The following is a 19535-nucleotide window of genomic DNA, read 5'->3' on the forward strand; positions in this document are numbered from 1 at the left end:
TATGTTTCAACATCTTTTTCTCCGAGTCAAAAGTTAACACAGTGTTTGTACATAACTTATCAAGTTTGCGGTGCGTGAATTACCGTTATATTTACATATAATTAACGGGGATTATTTTCTCAATAATTGTTCACCTAGTCAAACTTTTTCCTTATTTGGTCAATGTTACCGAGGTACTTACATCCAGGTTATCAAATACGCAGTTTGTATATTACCATGTTATTTACAGTTTATCTAGGGTATGTTTTTGAACAACTCTTTCCCCTGATCAAAGTTACCGAGGTGTGTATGTAAGTTATTATTAGGTCTACGGTTCATATATTATCATGCTACTTACACTGAAGTTACCGGAGGTATGTTTTAACAAACTTGTTTCTCCGGAGACGAAAAGTTACCGCGGTGTTTGTACATAAGTCATCACGTTTGTTGTCTGCACATTACCATGCTATTTGCACTGAAATTACCAGAGGGTATGTTTTTCAACAACTTCTTTCTTCGGGGTTAAAAAGTTATCGTGGTGTTTGTACATAAATTATCACTTCAGTTGTGTGCATATTACCATGCTATTTGCACAGAAGTTAATGGGATGTATGTTTTCCAACAACTTTTCTCCCGAATCAAAAAAGTTACAGTGATATTTATACGTGGGTTATCAACTCTATTGTGGATGTATTACCACGTTATTTACACAAACGTTATCGGGGGTATGTTTTAAACAAAAAAAATTCTAGCTCAAACTATCACTATGTTTGTATGTAAGTTATCAGGTTTTCGTGTATATATTACCGTGTTATTAACACGAGATTTACTGAGATAAATAGTTCAGAGAAAAAAATGCTTTAGAACTAGCAATATCCTAAACAATGTGCAACAAAAGAGATGGAAGTTCAAAATAAAATGTCGCTGCGTTCTTGTTCTCTGTCGGCAGTAGCAAAAAAATCCATAATCTAAAACAAATGTAGGCCTACATGGAACATCAAGACGTGCCGGAGTGTCCCAGCTTGAGTGCCTGCTTCATGGGAGATAGGTTCAAATGAGGTTTAGAAGAATGTTGAGATTCTGATGCAAGAAAAAAAAGCAGTTCTAAGCGGGGTAGTAGCTTTTTTGCATCAACGGTGAAGTGCATAAGTAGGCAATGTCCAAAATTCACATGAGAGAGAGAGAAAGAGAGATGGTGATGGATATAGAGCAGCAGCCTGCCTCGGTTGACGAGGACGTTCACATCAACGTGCGTCTGTCAGCGGCACTTGAACTTTTATCCCGATTTTCCTTCTGAAACTGCAACCTACTATACAAGCCAGCAGTGCTATTCTTCTCTGCCGATGAGGGGCAGACCCTGGTTGATGTCTCCCAGTTGACATGTCCAAAAAACAATCCAGTAGCAGGTGTGTGTAGTGTTGGAACGAACCACCTGATGGACCGGAGTGAATGCAGATCGAGCGACCAAATTTAGTTGGTGTGACCTACAACTAGGCTGCCAAACTAGTAGTACACGTATGTGCGTGTTGTGATATGAAAACATCCTCCCGGAGATTGAGACAGGTCGAGCTCAAACATGTCAACCGAGAAGAAGCATGTTTCAGTTCATAGGATGAGCTCAACCCTCTCTCAATTAACATGTTAAACACAGGGGAAAATTCAGGGCGACGATGCAGAGGCCGAGCTCCCTGAGGTTGGGAAGGTGGCGGAGCACGGGATGGCGACTATGTTCGGGAGCGTCCAGGTGCCGAGGAAGAAGTGGGTGAGGCGCATAGCAGAAGAGCATGACCGTCAGTGCACGTTGGAGAACAAGAGAGGGCGGCGATGGGAGTCCTCGACGGAGAAGCACTTGGGCAGGCTGCGTTGGTGAAGAGTGGAGGCTGTGCACGCCTGCGCAGTCGCCGGAGTTGAGGAACCGGGTGGAACGGGGCTGGAAGCTCTGCCGACGGCGTCAGCCCCTGGGCATCCACTTCCTAGGAGCAAGCGATGCTGGTGCGGGGGTCGGCGAAGCCTGGGAAGGGCGGCGCGAGGCAGGCGGTGGTGGTGTGCGGTGGTGTGACGATGGTGGCCGATAGAGAGCCGGCGGCGCACGTGAGGTAGTGCGGCGGCGGCGCGAGGTATGTGAGGTAAGGTCGGGAGGTTGAGGAAGGGCCACGCTTTTCTCAGGTGCGGGGACGACCCCGTCCTGCGGGACGAGGATGCGAACGAGCTTCACCGGACGAAGAAAAGAAGTGCCGATGCGGATCGAACGCTGAAGGAACCGTGTGGCAGTTTTGCAATTGGGCACATGGTTACCAAATACATATTTCATTTAAAAAAATAGAGTGAGTATTTTTTTTAAAAACCCAACAACGCCAACGACGCAACAAAGCTCGCCCAACCCTTCTCGTACTGGATGATAGACCAGTTAGTTTGTACTTCCTCTGTCTCGCGCTCTTTTATATTGTGAGATGAGATGGAGGGAGTAGATTGGACGGATAACGCTAAGAAGGCCTGTAGGTCACCCAGTTTTACTGTCCTAATAAAAATGAATAGAGTAACACCGGTTGACTAAAAAGATCAGAAGGTTTGCTGGTCGTGCAGGCATTTCCTATGGATGCTTCGCGGTACTTATGCTATCAGTGTCACGCCGAACCCCGCGTGCTTACGCTTACGACTTACGAGAATGAAATGCGGTTATGCGACAAGAAAGGATCCTTCGACGGAGTTGGTTCGACTAGGCCGCCGGGCGCTGACGGAAGAGGAAACTAATTAACAAACAGAGCCGGTGAGACCGGCCAGGTCGTTTCATTCACTATGTTGGTCCGTTCCTCTCATTTCCATTAGAGCTAGTACTAGTATATAGGAGCACCCTCGTCCAGTCCGGCGACCGCCCCACCGGCGCGCGCGCATACTCACGCGGGCAGCACACACCGCGCTCCCGGCCGCGAGATCGACCGAATCGACCAACAAGTGCGCGCGCATGGAAAACTTGAAACCCAACGCATTTGTCGAGGCCCTCAAAGTCGTCGGCAAGGCGTTCGTCGTCTGGAGCAGTAACTGGAGACGCCTGCTCCCCGTCATCGTCGGGGTGTTTCTGCTCGACCTGGCTCTGACGGTCGTGTGGGTGAATCTAGCAAGCCTGCACCTCAATCTTGATTCCATGGGGCTCTTCTTCGAAATGGCCGACAACTCGACCACCATGGCCGCGGGAGCCGTGGTTGTGACTCATGTGGACGAGGGGACGGAGGTCTCGTCCTCGCGCCAACTCATCGAAATCGTAGGGGAAATCTTCTTCGGGTTATCAACAACCGTGGCCCTCCTTTCCTTCTCATGTACATGTAACTGCGATCTTTCAGGTATTTTTATCTATTTTATCCCTTTTAGGTTCATGCATTTTTTTTAGGATTTGGGTAAAATATCTTCTTTGGTGCATTTCGACATTTGTGTGTTCACAACCTTACTGGGTTTCGTTCGCTGCAAAAAAAAAAAAAATAGCCTTCAAATCAGATGACGTCAATCATTTAAAAGTAGGTTTTGCCATGGTACCTAACCGAAGACGCTTCGCTCGGCCTCCGTGCCGCTCCGCTCGGGTAGCGATGAAACCTTAGCTAGACGGACGTCTTCACCACTGGTGGAGAGGAGGCAACTCGGGAAGTTGTGTCACGTGTGGTCATCAAGGATAGAGCGGGATGCGCGGGTGTTCCACCTCCCCCTCGGTCATTATCTTAAGGTCCTCGCCCTCGTACCTTTCAAGCGCCAACCTGTCGAGTATGATCCATAGGGGCATTTGATCGCGGGGGTCTGTTGCTGGTTGGGGTGCTGGATGGGTGACTAAATCCAAGGGAAATCTTTGGTTAGCGTTGCCAGCAACAATCTTGACGACTCCTGGGGTGTCGTCTCCCTCCTTGTAGGCGCCATCGAGGTACCTACCCCTCCCTCATCTGGGCGGCGAGCTCGGCATGCTTATAACAAATGGATGAAAGCCTTTATCTATTATGGAGTGGACAACAACATGCGTTGTAACCTTTTTGGAGGCCTCGTTTTGGGAGAGAGGGGTCTACGAATCAAGGTGGTGTGGTTGATGGACACTTGGTGGCGGTGTTGCCATCAAGGTCTCTTGCATGTCGTCATGTTTTCGGCTCAATTGCAACTCCTTTTGGTCGTTCATGCTCGGTTTGTATGGTCTTGCTCGTCGGCGGGCCAGTGCCGTAAAATCTAGGCGAGGAGGGGATAGCCTCCCCCACCCCCAGTTGTAGCAACATGGCTACGGTGGTATGAACATGGTGTCGATCTATGCACACTCGAATATCTCTCGTAGGAGTGGATGTGGCAACTCATATCCATTGTGCCTTCTTCTTCGAGGTCCTCATCCTTAGCAACTATTTCTCTTCGTGGGTGGCGAGCTCGGCATAGTGGGGTGGTCAGGCTACGAATCTCCCATGGTGGTCCGGGATCGGTACCCATCCCGACTCTAGGGTGAACAAAGGTGAGCGGCAGGGGTCCCCTTCAGATGTGGAACAGGCTGGTACAACATCGATTCACCTCTCGCGGAGCAAATATGGGTGTGTTTCACCCTGCTGGTTGTGTATTAACCTCAAGATCTTGCTTTTGCTTACACTCTAGAGATTCGTTCATGATGGAGGGCATCATCAACATCAAGTTGTACCCTCTCTTATTTTCACTTTTCCCACTTGCTTGTTGTTCATAGTGCTTATAAGTTCTTCCATCAACTCATTGTACTTCTTGTTATGGGATTTATTAATTTAAAGTCAGGCTTATGCCTTTCATCTAAATATAGGTTCTGAAATTTCAGAACACCACTACTTTAATCATTATATCGGTCATCGTTGACATGTGCAGCCCCACCCCCATCTGAGGTAGCGGTCGACAAGCAGGTTGTCTCCGGCAGCTTTGGATCCTGATCTGGTGACTTTGGGATTTCTCGGACTAGGCCAGGCGAAATCCTTGCTCGGCTTGCCCATGCTGGCAGCGGCGACACCCATGGGTGTCGTTTTCCTTCTTGGAGGCGCTTCCATGGCCTTTGTCCGTGCACCTCTTCGAGTATTAGGGGAAACCCTCGATCCGGTTTTCCGGATCGGATGGTGACGACGTCATGACATCATTCCCTTTCTTGAAGGCGCTATCTTGCTAGCTCGTGGTGTCCCGGTGTTGGAATTGAAGATGTTCGACGTCTTACTGATTTGGTCTTCTCCTCTAATTTTAGGTTTGGTAGGTTTAGTTGCGCCCTTCATCCTGTTTGGGCTAAGCACCCCGTCTCTCTCTGCTCCGGACACCATGATTATGCCTTCTTGCGTTCATGTCATGTGTTGTAGCATTTATTATACCCTTTCTTCTTCCTTCTATCAATGAAATGATACGCAAGCTTTGCGTATTCGCGAAAAATTAATCATTGTATCCAAATCAAAATAGATTTTCATGTTCGTCTTTCTTTCGATGAGTACTCAAAACAAGATGATGATTTTATTAGTTTTCAAGTTTGCTTCTCCCTTATACAGTAGTTTTTATTGTATTTACTGCATTTTTACAAAAAAAATATGGTGTGCTTTCAAAGTTATGTGTGCTAGTTTTGACTGTGTACATCCTAGCTATGTAGAGGTCGGTTGTATGCTATTTGTGTTTGTATCCTTTTGATGCTTCATTTTGAATTAAAAAATCATCCTTTGTCGAAAAATGTATGTTTTTTGCCTGTTATGTTGGTTCCTAGTGTTTATTTGTAGGGACATTTACATTTTTTCCCCTAACTTTGTCCCGACCTCATCTTTACCCATAAAAAAACCAGTGATCAACTATACCCCTCTTCCATTTGGTGCCCTTATGAAAATACCCTTCCGTACCGTTTTTCGTCCGATCAAAGGCCTTTGATCGTCAGTGGGCTGTTATATGACATTTGTACCCCTCGCTGCCTATGTCACATACAAATGGGACCCACCCAAAGAAAAGAAAAAAGAAAAAAACTATCTCCCATCTCTACCAATTACACATGGGCCCCACCCCAAAGAAAATAAAAAATGAACTCGCTCTCTCTCTCTCTCCTCTTCATCTCCGGCGAGTTCTCCGACAGTCCGCCCACAGCAGTCATCCCGCCCGCCCATAGCCCTGCCTTTCCCACCTGTAGGCAGCCCGCCGAGAAGCCCCTTTCACCGAGCAGCAGCAGGGCAGCGCGGCGGCGCAAGGAGCAGCGGCAGCGGCGGCGGGCAGCACAAGCAGCAGCACGATAGCGCAACAAGCGGCAGCAGGTAGCGGCGGCCACAAGCAACAGCACGCCGGCCACCACCACAACCGGCGCCGCCATGGCCGTAGGGACCCAGTTGTTTTTTTAAATTATAGGGACTCGATTGATTTTTTATTTTATTTATTTTCTTTGGGGTGGGGCCCATGTGTAAGTGGTAGAGATGGGAGATAGTCTTTTTTCTTTTCTTTTCTTTGGGTGGGTCCTACCTGTATGTGACATCGGCAATGAGGGTTACAAATGTCCACTTAACAGCTCACTCCTTTGACCTAACAGAAACGACACGGAAGGGTATTTTTATAAGAGCACTAAAAGGAAAAGGGATATAGTTGAGCACTGTTTTTTATTAAGGGTAAAGATGAGGTCGGGACAAAAAGAAGGGGGAAAATGAAATTGTCCCTTATTTGTTTCCTACTGTGTTTTCAACTAGTTTTCACCATATTTTGGCATTACTTTGCACTTCATCTTTACACTAGTTTCGGGTGCATCTTTGCACTAGTTGATGTTACATCTTTATACAATTTTCTACTGTATTTTTACATTAGTCTCTAGGTTCTATTGCACCTTTGGGGTCTACTGGACTTCACAATAGTTATTGCTACATTTTTGCACTGCTTTCGTGCTCATCTTTACGCTAGTTTCTGTTGCATCTCTAAACTAGTTCCAGCGAATGCATGTGTCAATTTAGTATTTGTAGGTGAACGCTTATGAAATAATTTCCGCACACGGATAATGTTGCATTTTATTAATGAGAATCTGCTTGGACAATATTGCATTTTATTTATGAGAGTCTGCTTGGACAATGTTGTAGATAACAGGACTACTACTTCAGAAGGACAACACCCTTCTTTATCGTCATGGAGGGAATGGAAGAGTTTGGGCATTCTGTTGTTCACGGGGCTGGGCATGACCATCTTCATATCGGTACTTTTGGAAGTTCTTGAGCTGGACGACGACCTGTCCCTCTATCTCACCAATTTCTTCGATTTCGTATACATGCTTGCCGCTGTTGTTGCTTCAAAAGAGGGCCTCTCCGGGTTCTCTGCAGCCGAGAAGGCATGGTTAATCATTAGCGAAAAGTTCTATGAGATAACTGTGGCAGGCGCGATGTGTTTTGTCGTCCAGGGATGTCTAGAAGAGGTCTACACGAGTGCAAGATTTTTACCTGTAAAGAACGAAGTGGTGTTGGCGCTCGTTTTACATGCATATTTTTTTATTCATTTTGATGACAAGTATTTTCGGATGGAGGGAGTATAATACAAGTTTCATGAGCAAATTCGCATCGTTTATATACTCAACAGTCTGCTCCCATTTGCAGGATCGGCGGCCCCTCGGCAACGATGTCAGGGGCGTGCCTGCGGCGACGCACACGCAGCCGCTCCTTGAAGCAGAGGCAGCAAGGGCGGGCTCTGCTTCTGGCGGGAGTGACTCCAGCTCGAGTGCTGGAGGCCCGTCTCGCAGCCCAAACACGAGGACGGCACGGCCCAGGAGAAAGACCAGGCCTAACCGGAATACGATCCGCGTGAGTGGCAGTTGTTGTGACGGTTGTGGCGCTTCCCCCGTTGTTGTGCTGAACCCTCTACTGCTGCAGTGTATCGACTAGACGAAGAACAAATGCTGTTCTGAAACTTGTTATTTCGGCAACGCATGACGCCTTCAGCAACACCACTTAAAAGTTGTTCAAATTTCGGTAAGGCAACACCACTTCAGCAACATTTTTTTTGGTTATAGAGTACTACTACTATATTTTCAACAATCGTCGTGCCATAGCACGCCAATCGCGGAGGACTCACTATACCGTAAGCACAGCTCTCAGCCTCTTACTACTTGAGACAGTGTTCTAGCACTAACAGAGCTTAGAAGGTCAGGCAGTTCTACCTTCTTCAGCTCGCGCTCCGTTGTTCTCAGCCTCGAAACGACGACTTCCGAATCCTGTGCAGTCATCCTCTTCCACAGCTCGCTCCAAGTAGGGCGCATGTAGCAGTGCTCGTGAAACATGAGCCCTCTCGTCCACTCGCGGTGGCGGCAGTAGGTGGCCAGATGGTCGGCGAGGGTAAAAGGCCGCACCGAGGTCGGAAGCACCCCATTCCTGATGTCGCTTGACTGGCTCGCCGTCACCGTGCTCTCGAATGAGCCGTCACAAAGTGGGTACACCTCGACAGGGTCCTCACCGGGCCTGGCGAAGTAGACGGAGTTGCCGCTGATCGAAGGGAGATCCCTGGACAAGACGGACAAGCACCGGTCGCGGCTGATGAACAGCGCCCGGTCGCCGAGGCTGGTCACCCGCACGAGCTCCCGGCGGCGGAGGTCCACCCTGAAGATCGTGCTGGTCACGGGGCCGAAAGTGTCGCGGACAACCCTGTGCAGGACGTCGACATGCATGGCTCCCATGGACTCCATGAGGTAGTAGAGGCAGCTCTCAGGGTCACCAAGCTCCTTTGGCACCTCGGCGACCACCGCATTGGTGTGTGGATCATCAGGGACTGGATACACCTGCAGCAGCTGCCTCCCGACTCGCGTCACGCCGTAGAGCCCGCCGTCGAACGGCAGAGTGTTGGAGAGCTGGATATCGGTGTGGATGATCTTCCAGCCCTTGTCACCGGGCTGAGCGCAGATCACCAGGGGCGTGTTTAGGAACCAGATCACGACGGCAATGGAGCTGGGGCTCGCGACGCACACGGTGGCGTTCATCCAGACGAACGAGTCCATGGCCATGGTGAACGACTCCTGCTTCCTGAGCACGCAGTGGAAGAAGGTGGCGAGGTGGGGCAGCTCGACGACGACGCAGGTGAAAGGGTGGACGACGCGGATGACGGCGGCGCGGGTGTCGAGCACGATTAGGAGGCCGTCAGTGAAGCCGACGATCCGGTGCCGCCGGAGCCCCGGCAGGGGGAGCCTGCGGATCCTGCTGGTGGCAGTGTGGAAGAAGGTGATCGCGGCGTCTTCGACCGGGCGGACGCCGTTGCCGTCGCAGAGCGCGACCCAGCCGCGCGGGTGGAAGCGGCGGTCGGCCAGCGTGGCGTCCTGCGGGCTGGCCGTCGACGTGCGCCAGTGCGAGCACACGAGGCGGAACCGCATGTACTCCGTCATGTCCTCGGCCAGCAGCCGCTCGGCGATGAGGCTGGTGATGTCGGGGTGGAGCGACGTCCAGTCCGGCACCTCCGCCTTCGCCGTCGCCCGGCGCTTGCGAGGGAACGCGCCGGCATCTCCGTAGGCCATGCGCTTGCCTCCGGGTAACGGCGCCCCCATACCCTTTCTTCCCCCTGTGCGCCGCCCCTCAGTCCACACTCCGCCGGCGGCCGGAAAGGAGTAGAAAGAGAGACCTAGATCTCGCGAGAGCTGATGGATTACCTAGCCCCGGACACGGGTGCCCCATGCCGCCCTGGAAATATATAGAGCCGCTACTAGGCACCGATCCGATCGAGATGTCATCCGTCTCCGACCCCGACACGAATCCGGTGGTTCGAACTCCCAAGTTCGGAACTCAAAACGGAGAAAAAAACGAGTGGCCGGCAACCGCTCCATCCTGTCCGATTCAGCCCTGGCGCGCGTGGGAGAAGGCAGGGAGACAAGTTTTTGATGAGACAAGTTTTTTTAGGGGGGACACTAGGCGTCGGCCGGAGATCTGCCGCCTTCGCATCCGTTTGGTCAGGGCAATTCAGTGGCGCGGTTCCTTCCTCAGCATTGCAACAGACCTCTTGTTGCAGAAACATTTGCAACAGAGGTGTTGTTGCAAAGCTTTTTTTTTGTCTGAACTCTTTTGAAATATAAGTGCCGTTGCGGAAGAAATTTGCAACACAGATGATGTTGTAGAACTTTCTTTTTCTTAAATTTTTGCCAACATGGGTATTGTTGTGGAAAGACTTCTACAACACAAATGATGTTGCCGAATTTTTTTCGTCTTAACTATTTGCAACATGAGTGTTGTTTCGAAAGGACTTCTGCAACATGGGTGTTGTTGCGGAAGGACTTTTGCGTCTAGTGGTGAAGCTCCTGGCCGGTTGTGTGTCGGCTGCTCAAGCTCGTATCTGACGGCTGCGCATGCGACGAAAGCTCGTATCTGACGGTTGCGCATGCGAGACGTGGATCTGACAAATTGAGTGGCCGAGCATTATCCTCTACCACTGCAACAAATGTCGTGTTGCGGTAATTTTCTGCAACACGGGTCATGTTGCGCATTTTTTTGCAAAATATACTTAAAGTTGTAGATTTTTTTTGTAACAGAGGCATTGTTAAAAAAATTGCAATGGAGTTCATGTTGCAATTTTTATTTTTGCAATGGAGGTCATGTTACAATTTTTTGTACAACAGAGGCCTTGCTGCAGTTAATTATTTTCGTAACAGAGGTTTTGATACTATTTTTTTTGCAACAGAGATCTTATTGCAGAAAGGAGAGATTGTGGGAAGTCAGGTCCATCCCGTGAGAAGCGTGACATCCCAGCAAGACGACAAACGTGAAAGGCTCTAAGTCAAAGTCACACCCACAGTACATGGAAAGAAAAACAAACAATGGACCCATATGGGCCCACGCACCTGCACGCTCCGTGTGAACACTTCCTGCGTGGCGTGAAATCACGATGAAGCGATCGAACGGTGCAGCGCCCGGCGGATGCGCAAGCTATAATCAGCCGGCTGATTAATAACGTTTCCCTTTTTTTAGGGAGTTTTGATGAGACAAGATTTTTTTTGTGTGCTAATTTTGATGAGAAAAGATTTTTTCAGACATTTTGACGACACGAGTGTGTCAGTGTTGGTGGTACAAGAGATTGGACAGAGTGGGCTGGAGGTGTAAAGGTACCCGTGTTGGGTCTTCAAGGCAAAACTGCGGCCCGTTTACTACGCCGTAACTCTCGCTTGGTCCGGCACACTAATCGTGCGTGGGTGCTGCCGAAAATAAGCTTCTAGTATCTCTTTTGTCTATAAAAAATTTCTAAAAAGTTTCGTGCCATTTGGATTTATTTGATACTGATATTCTGAAAAACAAAAAATTGGCAAAAAACAGCAGCTAACAGTGGACACTAAGTTAATAGATTAATCCCAAAAAAGATATATAATTGCTTGTAAATGCATGTAAAACATTCAAGATTGATACTATAATAACATGAAATAATCAAAAAAAAATAGATACCTTGCAGACGTATCACTCACAAGTAGCATTGCCCAGTCGCTGAGGGACCACGACGATGCATGGAGGGCCCTAGCATGCTTCGTCCCCTGACGCGCTGCTACGCGGGAAGGGAAGAGGTGTCGTCGCGTGGAGAGGCTAATGACCATAATGCCAATTTGGTCGTCTGTTTCCAATCCTGTGAATGGAAACCTAGGTGAACTAGAGTTGGCCCAGATAGGTTTGCTTAGAGAGCAACTAATAGAGGGGTAGCCCTTGCGGGAGCCTTTCAGCCGCTACGTGCCGCGTTCTGGACACTTCCTTGAGGTTTTATTTGTTTTATTTTTCTGTACGCGCTTTCGAGTTTTAGATGAGCTTTTTCAATTTTTCTGGCTTTTTGGTTTTTGCCTGATCCACCCTACGTTTTGAACAAATTAAAATGCATGAAAAAACATATTTTTTTTATTCTACGAGATGTACATATTTGCTTCTCGTGAAGACATATGTTTGCTTTCACAAGAGGCAAAACTATGCCTCTTAAAAAGGAAAAAAAACTTATTGTTTTCCCTTTCGCGAGAGGCACAAATTCGCTTCTCGTGGAGGCACAAGTTTGCTTCCACAAGAGCCAAAACTGTGTCTCTCGAAAAAGAAAAGAAAAACATATTTTTTTTCCTTTTGTGAGAGGCACAAGTTTGCTTTTCGTGAAGGCACACGTTTGTTTTGCGAGGTGGAGCTGTGCTTCTCGGAGAAGAAAAAATGTGTTTTTTTTCTTTCGCGAAAAGCACAGATTTGCTTTATGTGAAGGCACATGTTTGGTTTGCAAGGCACACCTCTTGAAGAAGGAAAAAAATGTGTTTTTTCCTTCGGGGGCACAGATATGCTTCTTGACATGCACAAAATATGTTTTTTCCATAAAAGGCAGATTTGCTTTTCGTGGAGGAACAACTTTTGCGTCCCCGAGCTGTGCCTCTCAGGAATGAAAAAAAAACGTTTTTTTCACAAGATGTGTGCCTCTCAGAAAAAGAAAAAAAAAATGGGGAAAATTTGTGACTCCAACTTCGTTTTTGGGGTATTTTCCTACTCTTTCTTGAGAAAAACCGCCGAAACCTATTAATACAATATCTAATTTCAAAGGACTCGACGTGAGAAATTCAACAATAAAAATGGTTCACAATTTGGACACGTGGTTTAAGAGATAAAACATTTAGAATAAACGCATTTACAAAAAAAACTTCAAGATTGCGACAAGTGACGCACATACAGCGCATCACTTAATTAGGGGTTTCAGTGAGGCCCATTTGGCACGTGCACTGAAATTGGCGTGTGTGCATTGTGATCGCCATCCTCTATAACACTAAGCTCCCTAATTTTAAAGAGCATGCATTCAATTGAGGTCTCTAATTGAAATTTGGTCATCCAATTTTGACCGGGTCAACAATTTCTCAAAGCTCTTTCTTTCAATTCTTTTATACTATACACTATGCTTCCAAATTTTTTAGGCCTCACAATTAATTAAGATCTTCAATTTAGATAACTTTTTAAAACTTTGATCAAGTTCTTCAATTAACGTCAAAGTTTGAAAAGTCAAAAAAATTCAACTTTGACCAATTTTCAAAGAAAAATATATCGAGATCCATAATATTAAACAAAAGGAATGTGGAATTTCATTTCATGATGAATCTAATCATACTGATTTGATATATTTATTTACAAATTTGAACAAACTTAACAGGTTTGACATTCCAAAAAAGTAATACACCATTTTAAAAAAGGACAATGATATTTGGCACACGTATGCCAGATTGCTAAAAGTGACACACCACTCTTCTCCCTTCGATCCCACCTGCCAGATTTCCGTGTTTTTTCAGGTTTGTAGTTTAAAATAGGCAAAAAGAAAGGCATTGAAGGGGAACCGAACCCTCCCACACGTGCGCCAGTGCGAGCACACGAGGCGGAACGGCATGTACTCCGTCATGTCCTCGGCCAGCAGCCGCTCGGCGATGAGGCTGGTGATGTCGGGGTGGAGCGACGTCCAGTCCGGCACCTCCGCCTCTGCCGTCGCCCGGCGCTTGCGAGGGAACGCGTCGGCATCTCCGTAGGCCATGCGCTTGCCTCCGGGTAACGGCGCCCCCATACCCTTTCTTCCCCCTGTGCGCCGCCCCTCAGTCCACACTCCGCCGGCGACCGGAAAGGAGTAGAAAGAGAGACCTAGATCTCGCGAGAGCTGATGGATTACCTAGCCCCGGACACGGGTGCCCCATGCCGCCCTAGAAATATATAGAGCCGCTACTAGGCACCGATCCGATCGAGATGTCATCCGTCTCCGACTCCGACACGAATTCGGTGGTTCGAACTCCCAAGTTTGGAACTCAAAACGGAGAAAAAATCGAGTGGCCGGCAACCGCTCCATCCTGTCCGATTCAGCCCTGGCGCGCGTGGGAGGAGGCAGGGAGACCGGGAAGGGGTGCTCGCTGGCTCGCCGTCGCCGCCGTCACGTCGCCTTGGGATTGGCCAGTGGAGACAGTTGAACGGCGCGGTGTGTCAGTGTTTTTTTTCCCTTTTTGATTGTCGAGACAAGTGTGTAGTGTTGGAGGAACAAGATTGGACAGAGTGGGCTGGAGGTGTAAAGGTACCCGTGTTGGGTCTTCAAGGCAAAACTACGGCCCGTTTATACCCATTTATTTTCTCGAATACGCAGAAGCATGCGTATCATCGCATTAAAGAAGCGGCAAAGAAGCCGGGTATAACGCCTTTCCGCCATTACAACGCTAATCACAAGGGTTAGCAGCCACACATCCCACATGTACCACAATACATGCATCACCTAGATCAACCCATGTCATTGGCAATAAGGCAAATCACGAAGCCCACCAAGCCACGTCACAACCAATGTCGAAGACTTCTACAACATGACCAACACCCAAGGACAACACAAACCAACGTACCCCACCCTTTTGCGCCAAGAAGAAGTCGGCAGGTGGATGGCAAGGCTTGGGCAGACCTAGAATGGCGTCATCGAGAGAGCGCCGACGACGATGTACATTGCGCCTTGGAGGCCTACACCCATGTTGGGGAACGTAGCAGAAATTCAAAATTTTCCTACATGTCACCAAGATCTATCTATGGAGAAACCAGCAACGAGGGGAAGGAGAGTGCATCTACATACCCTTGTAGATCGCTAAGCGGAAGCGTTCAAGTGAACGGGGTTGATGGAGTCGTACTCGTCGTGATTCAAATCACCGATGATCCTAGTGCCGAACGGATGGCACCTCCGTGTTCAACACACGTACAGCCCGGTGACGTCTCCCATGCCTTGATCCAGCAAGGAGAGAGGGAGAGGTTGAGGAAGACTCCATCCAGCAGCAGCACAACGGCGTGGTGGTGATGGAGGAGCGTGGTGATCCAGCAGGGCTTCGCCAAGCACTACGAGATATGAGGAGAAAGAGAGGGAGGGCTGCACCACGTGATGAAGCAATGAGGACAATCCTCAGTTTACGGACCTAGTCCGCATAATTACTACTATCAACTTTCAACTAAATTTTCTCTAGGAACATATCTAAACAGTAGAACTAAAGCGCAAGCTATGACATAATTTGCAAAATCCTTTTGACTATGTTCAGGATAATTAAGTTCATCTTATGAACTCCCACTCAGATAGACATCCCTCTAGTCATCTAAGTGATTACATGATCCGAGTCAACTAGGCCGTGTCCGATCATCACGTGAGACGGACTAGTCAACGTCGGTGAACATCTTCATGTTGATCGTATTTTCTATAAGACTCATGCTCGACCTTTCGGTCTTCTGTGTTCCGAGGCCATGTCTATACACATGCTAGGCTCGTCAAGTTAACCCTAAGTGTTTTGCATGTGTAAAACTGTCTTACACCCGTTGTATGTGAACGTAAGGATCTATCACAACCGATCATCACGTGGTGCTTCGAAACGACGAACTTTAGCAACGGTGCACAGTTAGGGGAGAACACATTCTTGAAATTTTAGTGAGGGATCATCTTATTTACTACCGTCGTTCTAAGTAAACAAGATGTATAAACATGATAAACATCACATGCAATCAAATAATAGTGACATGATATGGCCAATATCATATAGCTCCTCTTGATCTCCATCTTCGGGGCTCCATGATCATCATCGTCACCGGCATGACACCATGATCTCCATCATTGTGTCTCCATGAAGTTGTCTCACCAACTTATTACTTCTACTACTACAGCTAACGGTTAGCAATAAAGTAAAGTAATTACATGACGTTTATGTTGACACGCAGGTCATAAATAAATTAAGACAACTCCTATGGCTCCTGCCGGTTGTCATACTCATCGACATGCAAGTCGTGATTCCTATTACAAGAACATGATCAATCTCATACATCACATATATCATTCATCACATCCTTTTGGCCATATCACATCACATAGCATACCCTGCAAAAACAAGTTAGACGTCCTCTAATTGTTGTTTGCATGTTTTACGTGGCTGCTATGGGTTTCTAGCAAGAACGTTTCTTACCTACGCAAAAACCACAACGTGATATGCCAATTGCTATTTACCCTTCATAAGGACCCTTTTCATCGAATCCGATCCGACTAAAGTGGGAGAGACAGACACCCGCTAGCCACCTTATGCAACTAGTGCATGTCAGTCGGTGGAACCAGTCTCACGTAAGAGTACGTGTAAGGTCGGTCCGGGCCGCTTCATCCCACGATGCCGCCGAATCAAGATAAGACTAGTAACGGCAAGCATATTGAATAAAATCAACGCCCACAACTACTTTGTGTTCTACTCGTGCATAGAAACTACGCATAGACCTAGCTCATGATGCCACTGTTGGGGAACGTAGCATAAATTCAAAATTTTCCTACGTGTCACCAAGATCAATCTATGGAGAGACTAGCAACGAGGGAAAGGAGAGTGCATCTACATACCATTGTAGATCGCTAAGCGGAAGCGTTCAAGAGAACGGGGTTGATGGAGTCGTACTCGTCGTGATCCAAATCACCGGAGATCCTAGTGCCGAACGGACGGCACCTCCGCGTTCAACACACGTACAGCCCGGTGATGTCTCCCATGCCTTGATCCAGCAAGGAGAGAGGAAGAGGTTGAGGAAGACTCCATCCAGCAGCAGGACAACGGCGTGGTGGTGATGGAGGAGCGTGGCAATCCTGCAGGGCTTCGCCAAGCACCGTGAGATATGAGGAGAAAGAGAGGGAGGGCTGCACCAACAGGCAGAGATCAGATCGCGTGTTATGGGCAGCCCCAGGCCTCACTATATATAGGGGAGAGGGAGGAGGGTGCGCCCCCTCTAGGGTTCCCACCCCTAGAGGGGCGGCAGCCCTAGATGGGTCTTGGGGTGGCGGCCAAGGGAGGATTCCCTCCCCCCCAAGGCACCTAGGAGGTGCCTTCCCCTCCTAGGACTCTTCCTTTAGGGTTTCCCCACACTAGGCGCATGGGCCCTAAGGGAAAGTGGCGCCCCAGCCCACTTTGGGCTGGATCCCTTCCCACTTCAGCCCATGGGACCCTCCGGGATAGGTGGCCCCACCCGGTGGACCCCCGGGACCCTTCCGGTGGTCCCGATACAATACCGATGACCCCGAAACTTGTCCCGATGGCCGAAATAGGACTTCCTATATATAAATCTTTACCTCCGGACCATTCCGAAACTCCTCGTGACGCCCGGGATCTCATCCGGGACTCCAAAAAACATTCGGTAACCACATACAAACTTCCTTTATAACCCTAGCGTCATCGAACCTTAAGTGTGTAGACCCTACGGGTTCGGGAGACATGCAGACATGACCGAGACGTTCTCCGGTCAATAACCAACAGCGGGATCTGGATACCCATGTTGGCTCCCACATGTTTCATGATGATCTCATCGGATGAACCACGATGTCAAGGACTTAATCAATCCCGTATACAATTCCCTTTGTCTAGCGGTATTGCACTTGCCCGAGATTCGATCGTCGGTATACCGATACCTTGTTCAATCTCATTACCGGCAAGTCTCTTTACTCGTTCCGTAACACATCATCCCGTGATCAACTCCTTGATCACATTGTGCACATTATGATGATGTCCTACCGAGTGGGCCCAGAGATACCTCTCCGTCACACGGAGTGACAAATCCCAGTCTCGATTCGTGCCAACCCAACAGACACTTTCGGAGATACCTGTAGTGTACCTTTATAGCCACCTAGTTACATTGTGACGTTTGGCACACCCAAAGCACTCCTACGGTATCCGGGAGTTGCACAATCTTATGGTCTAAGGAAATGATACTTGACATTAGAAAAGCTTTAGCATACGAACTACACGATCTTGTGCTATGCTTAGGATTGGGTCTTGTCCATCACATCATTCTCCTAATGATGTGATCCCGTTATCAATGACATCCAATGTCCATGGTCAGGAAACCGTAACCATCTATTGATCAACGAGCTAGTCAACTAGAGGCTTACTAGGGACATGGTGTTGTCTATGTATCCACACATGTATCTGAGTTTCCTATCAATACAATTCTAGCATGGATAATAAACGATTATCATGAACAAGGAAATATAATAATAATCAATTTATTATTGCCTCTAGGGCATATTTCCAACAACATCCCCATGTGACTAACACCCAAAGAGTTTACTAGAGTCAATAATCTAGTTCACATTTACCATGTGATTAACACTCGATGAGTTCTGGATTTGATCATGTTATGCTTGTGAGAGAGGTTATAGACAACGGGTCTGAACCTTTCAGATCCGTGTGTGCTTTACAAATCTCTATGTCATCTCCTAGATGCAGCTACCACGCTCTATTTGGAGCTATTCCAAATAACTGTTCTACTATACAAATCCAGTTTACTACTCAGAAAAATCTGGATTAGTGTCAAAGTTTGCATCGGCGTAACCCTTTACGACGAACTCTTTTACCACCTCCATAATCGAGAAAATTCCTTAGTCCACTAGTTACTAAGGATAACTTTGACCGCTGTCCTGTGATCCATTCTTGGATCACTCTTGTACCCCTTGATTGACTCATGGCAAGGCACACTTCAGGTGCGGTACACAGCATAGCATATTGTAGAGCCTACGTCTTAAGCATAGGGGACAAACTTCGTCCTTTCTCTCTATTCTGCCGTGGTCGAGCTTTAAGTCTTACCATACAACTCAGGCAAGAACTCCTTCTTTGACTGATCCATCTTGAACACCTTCAAGATCATGTCAAGGTATGTGCTCATTTGAAAGTACCATTAAGCGTTTCGATCTATCCTTATAGATCTTGATGCTCAATGTTCAAGTAGCTTAATCCAGGCTTTCCATTGAAAAACACTTTCCAAATAACCCTATATGCTTTCCAGAAATTCTACGTCATTTCTGATCAACAATATGTCAACAACATATACTCATCAGAAATTCTATAGTGCTCCCACTCACTTCTTTGGAAATACAAGTTTCTCATAAACTTTGTATGAACCCAAAAACTTTGATCATATCATCAAAGCATACATTCCAACTCCGAGATGCTTACTCTAGTCCTCAGAAGGATTGCTGGAGCTTTGCATACTTATTAGCATCTTTCAGGATTGACAAAACCTTCCGGTTGTATCACATACAACCTTTCCTCAAGAATCGTCGAGGAAACAATGTTTTGACATCCTATCTGCAAGATTTCATAAATAATGCAGTAGTTGCTAATATAATTTCAACAGACTCTTAGCATCGCTACGAGTGAGAAAGTCTCATCGTAGTCAACTCCTTGAACTTGTCGGAAAACATCTTAACGACAAGTCGAGCTTTCTTAATGGTGATACTTACCATCATTGTCCGTCTTCCTTTTAAAATCCATATGTACCCAACAGCCTTACGACCATCAAGTAGTTCTTCCAAAGTCTACACTTTGTTTTCATACATGGATCCTCTCTCGAATTTTATGGCCTTGAGCCATTTATCGGAATCCAGACCCACCATCGCTTCTCCATAGCTCGTAGGTTCATTGTTGTCTAGCAACATAACTTCCAAGACAGGATTACGTACCACTCTGAAGTAGTACGCATCCTTGTCATCCCACGAGGTTTGGTAGTGACTTGATCTGAAGTTTCATGATCACTATCATAAGCTTCCACTTCAATTGGTGTAGGTGCCACAGGAACAACTTCCTGTGCCCTGCCACACACTAGTTGAAGAGACGGTTCAATAACCTCATCAAG

The 19535-nt window shown here is 47.4% G+C and overlaps 1 protein-coding gene across 2 annotated transcripts; it reads left to right on the forward strand.

Annotated features, from left to right (window-relative positions):
• The first annotated feature begins 2762 nt into the window (after positions 1–2762).
• On the forward strand, positions 2763–10998 carry LOC125509969. 2 transcript variants are annotated; one of them, XM_048675044.1, is made up of 3 exons: positions 2763–3317; positions 7023–7901; positions 10585–10998. In XM_048675044.1, the coding sequence occupies exons 1-2, from the start codon at positions 2942–2944 to the stop codon at positions 7466–7468; spliced, it is 822 nt and encodes a 273-aa protein (XP_048531001.1). In that variant the 5' UTR covers positions 2763–2941; the 3' UTR covers positions 7469–7901; positions 10585–10998. The 2 variants fall into 2 exon arrangements, with proteins under 2 accessions (XP_048531001.1, XP_048531002.1); XM_048675045.1 differs by lacking the exons at positions 7023–7901; positions 10585–10998 and adding an exon at positions 4822–5857 and having other exon boundaries at positions 2765–3317.
• The last annotated feature ends 8537 nt before the right edge of the window (positions 10999–19535 follow it).

The sequence above is a fragment of the Triticum urartu genome, chromosome 5, assembly GCF_003073215.2.
Source record: "Triticum urartu cultivar G1812 chromosome 5, Tu2.1, whole genome shotgun sequence".
NCBI classification, from domain to species: Eukaryota; Viridiplantae; Streptophyta; class Magnoliopsida; order Poales; family Poaceae; genus Triticum; species Triticum urartu.

Coding starts and splice junctions, on each gene's coding strand:
- LOC125509969 (XM_048675044.1), top strand. CDS start 2,942: ATGGAAAACTTGAAACCCAACGCATTTGTCGAGGCCCTCAAAGTCGTC. Junction 3,318..7,022: donor ATGTAACTGCGATCTTTCAG/GTATTTTTATCT, acceptor ACAATGTTGTAG/ATAACAGGACTACTACTTCA.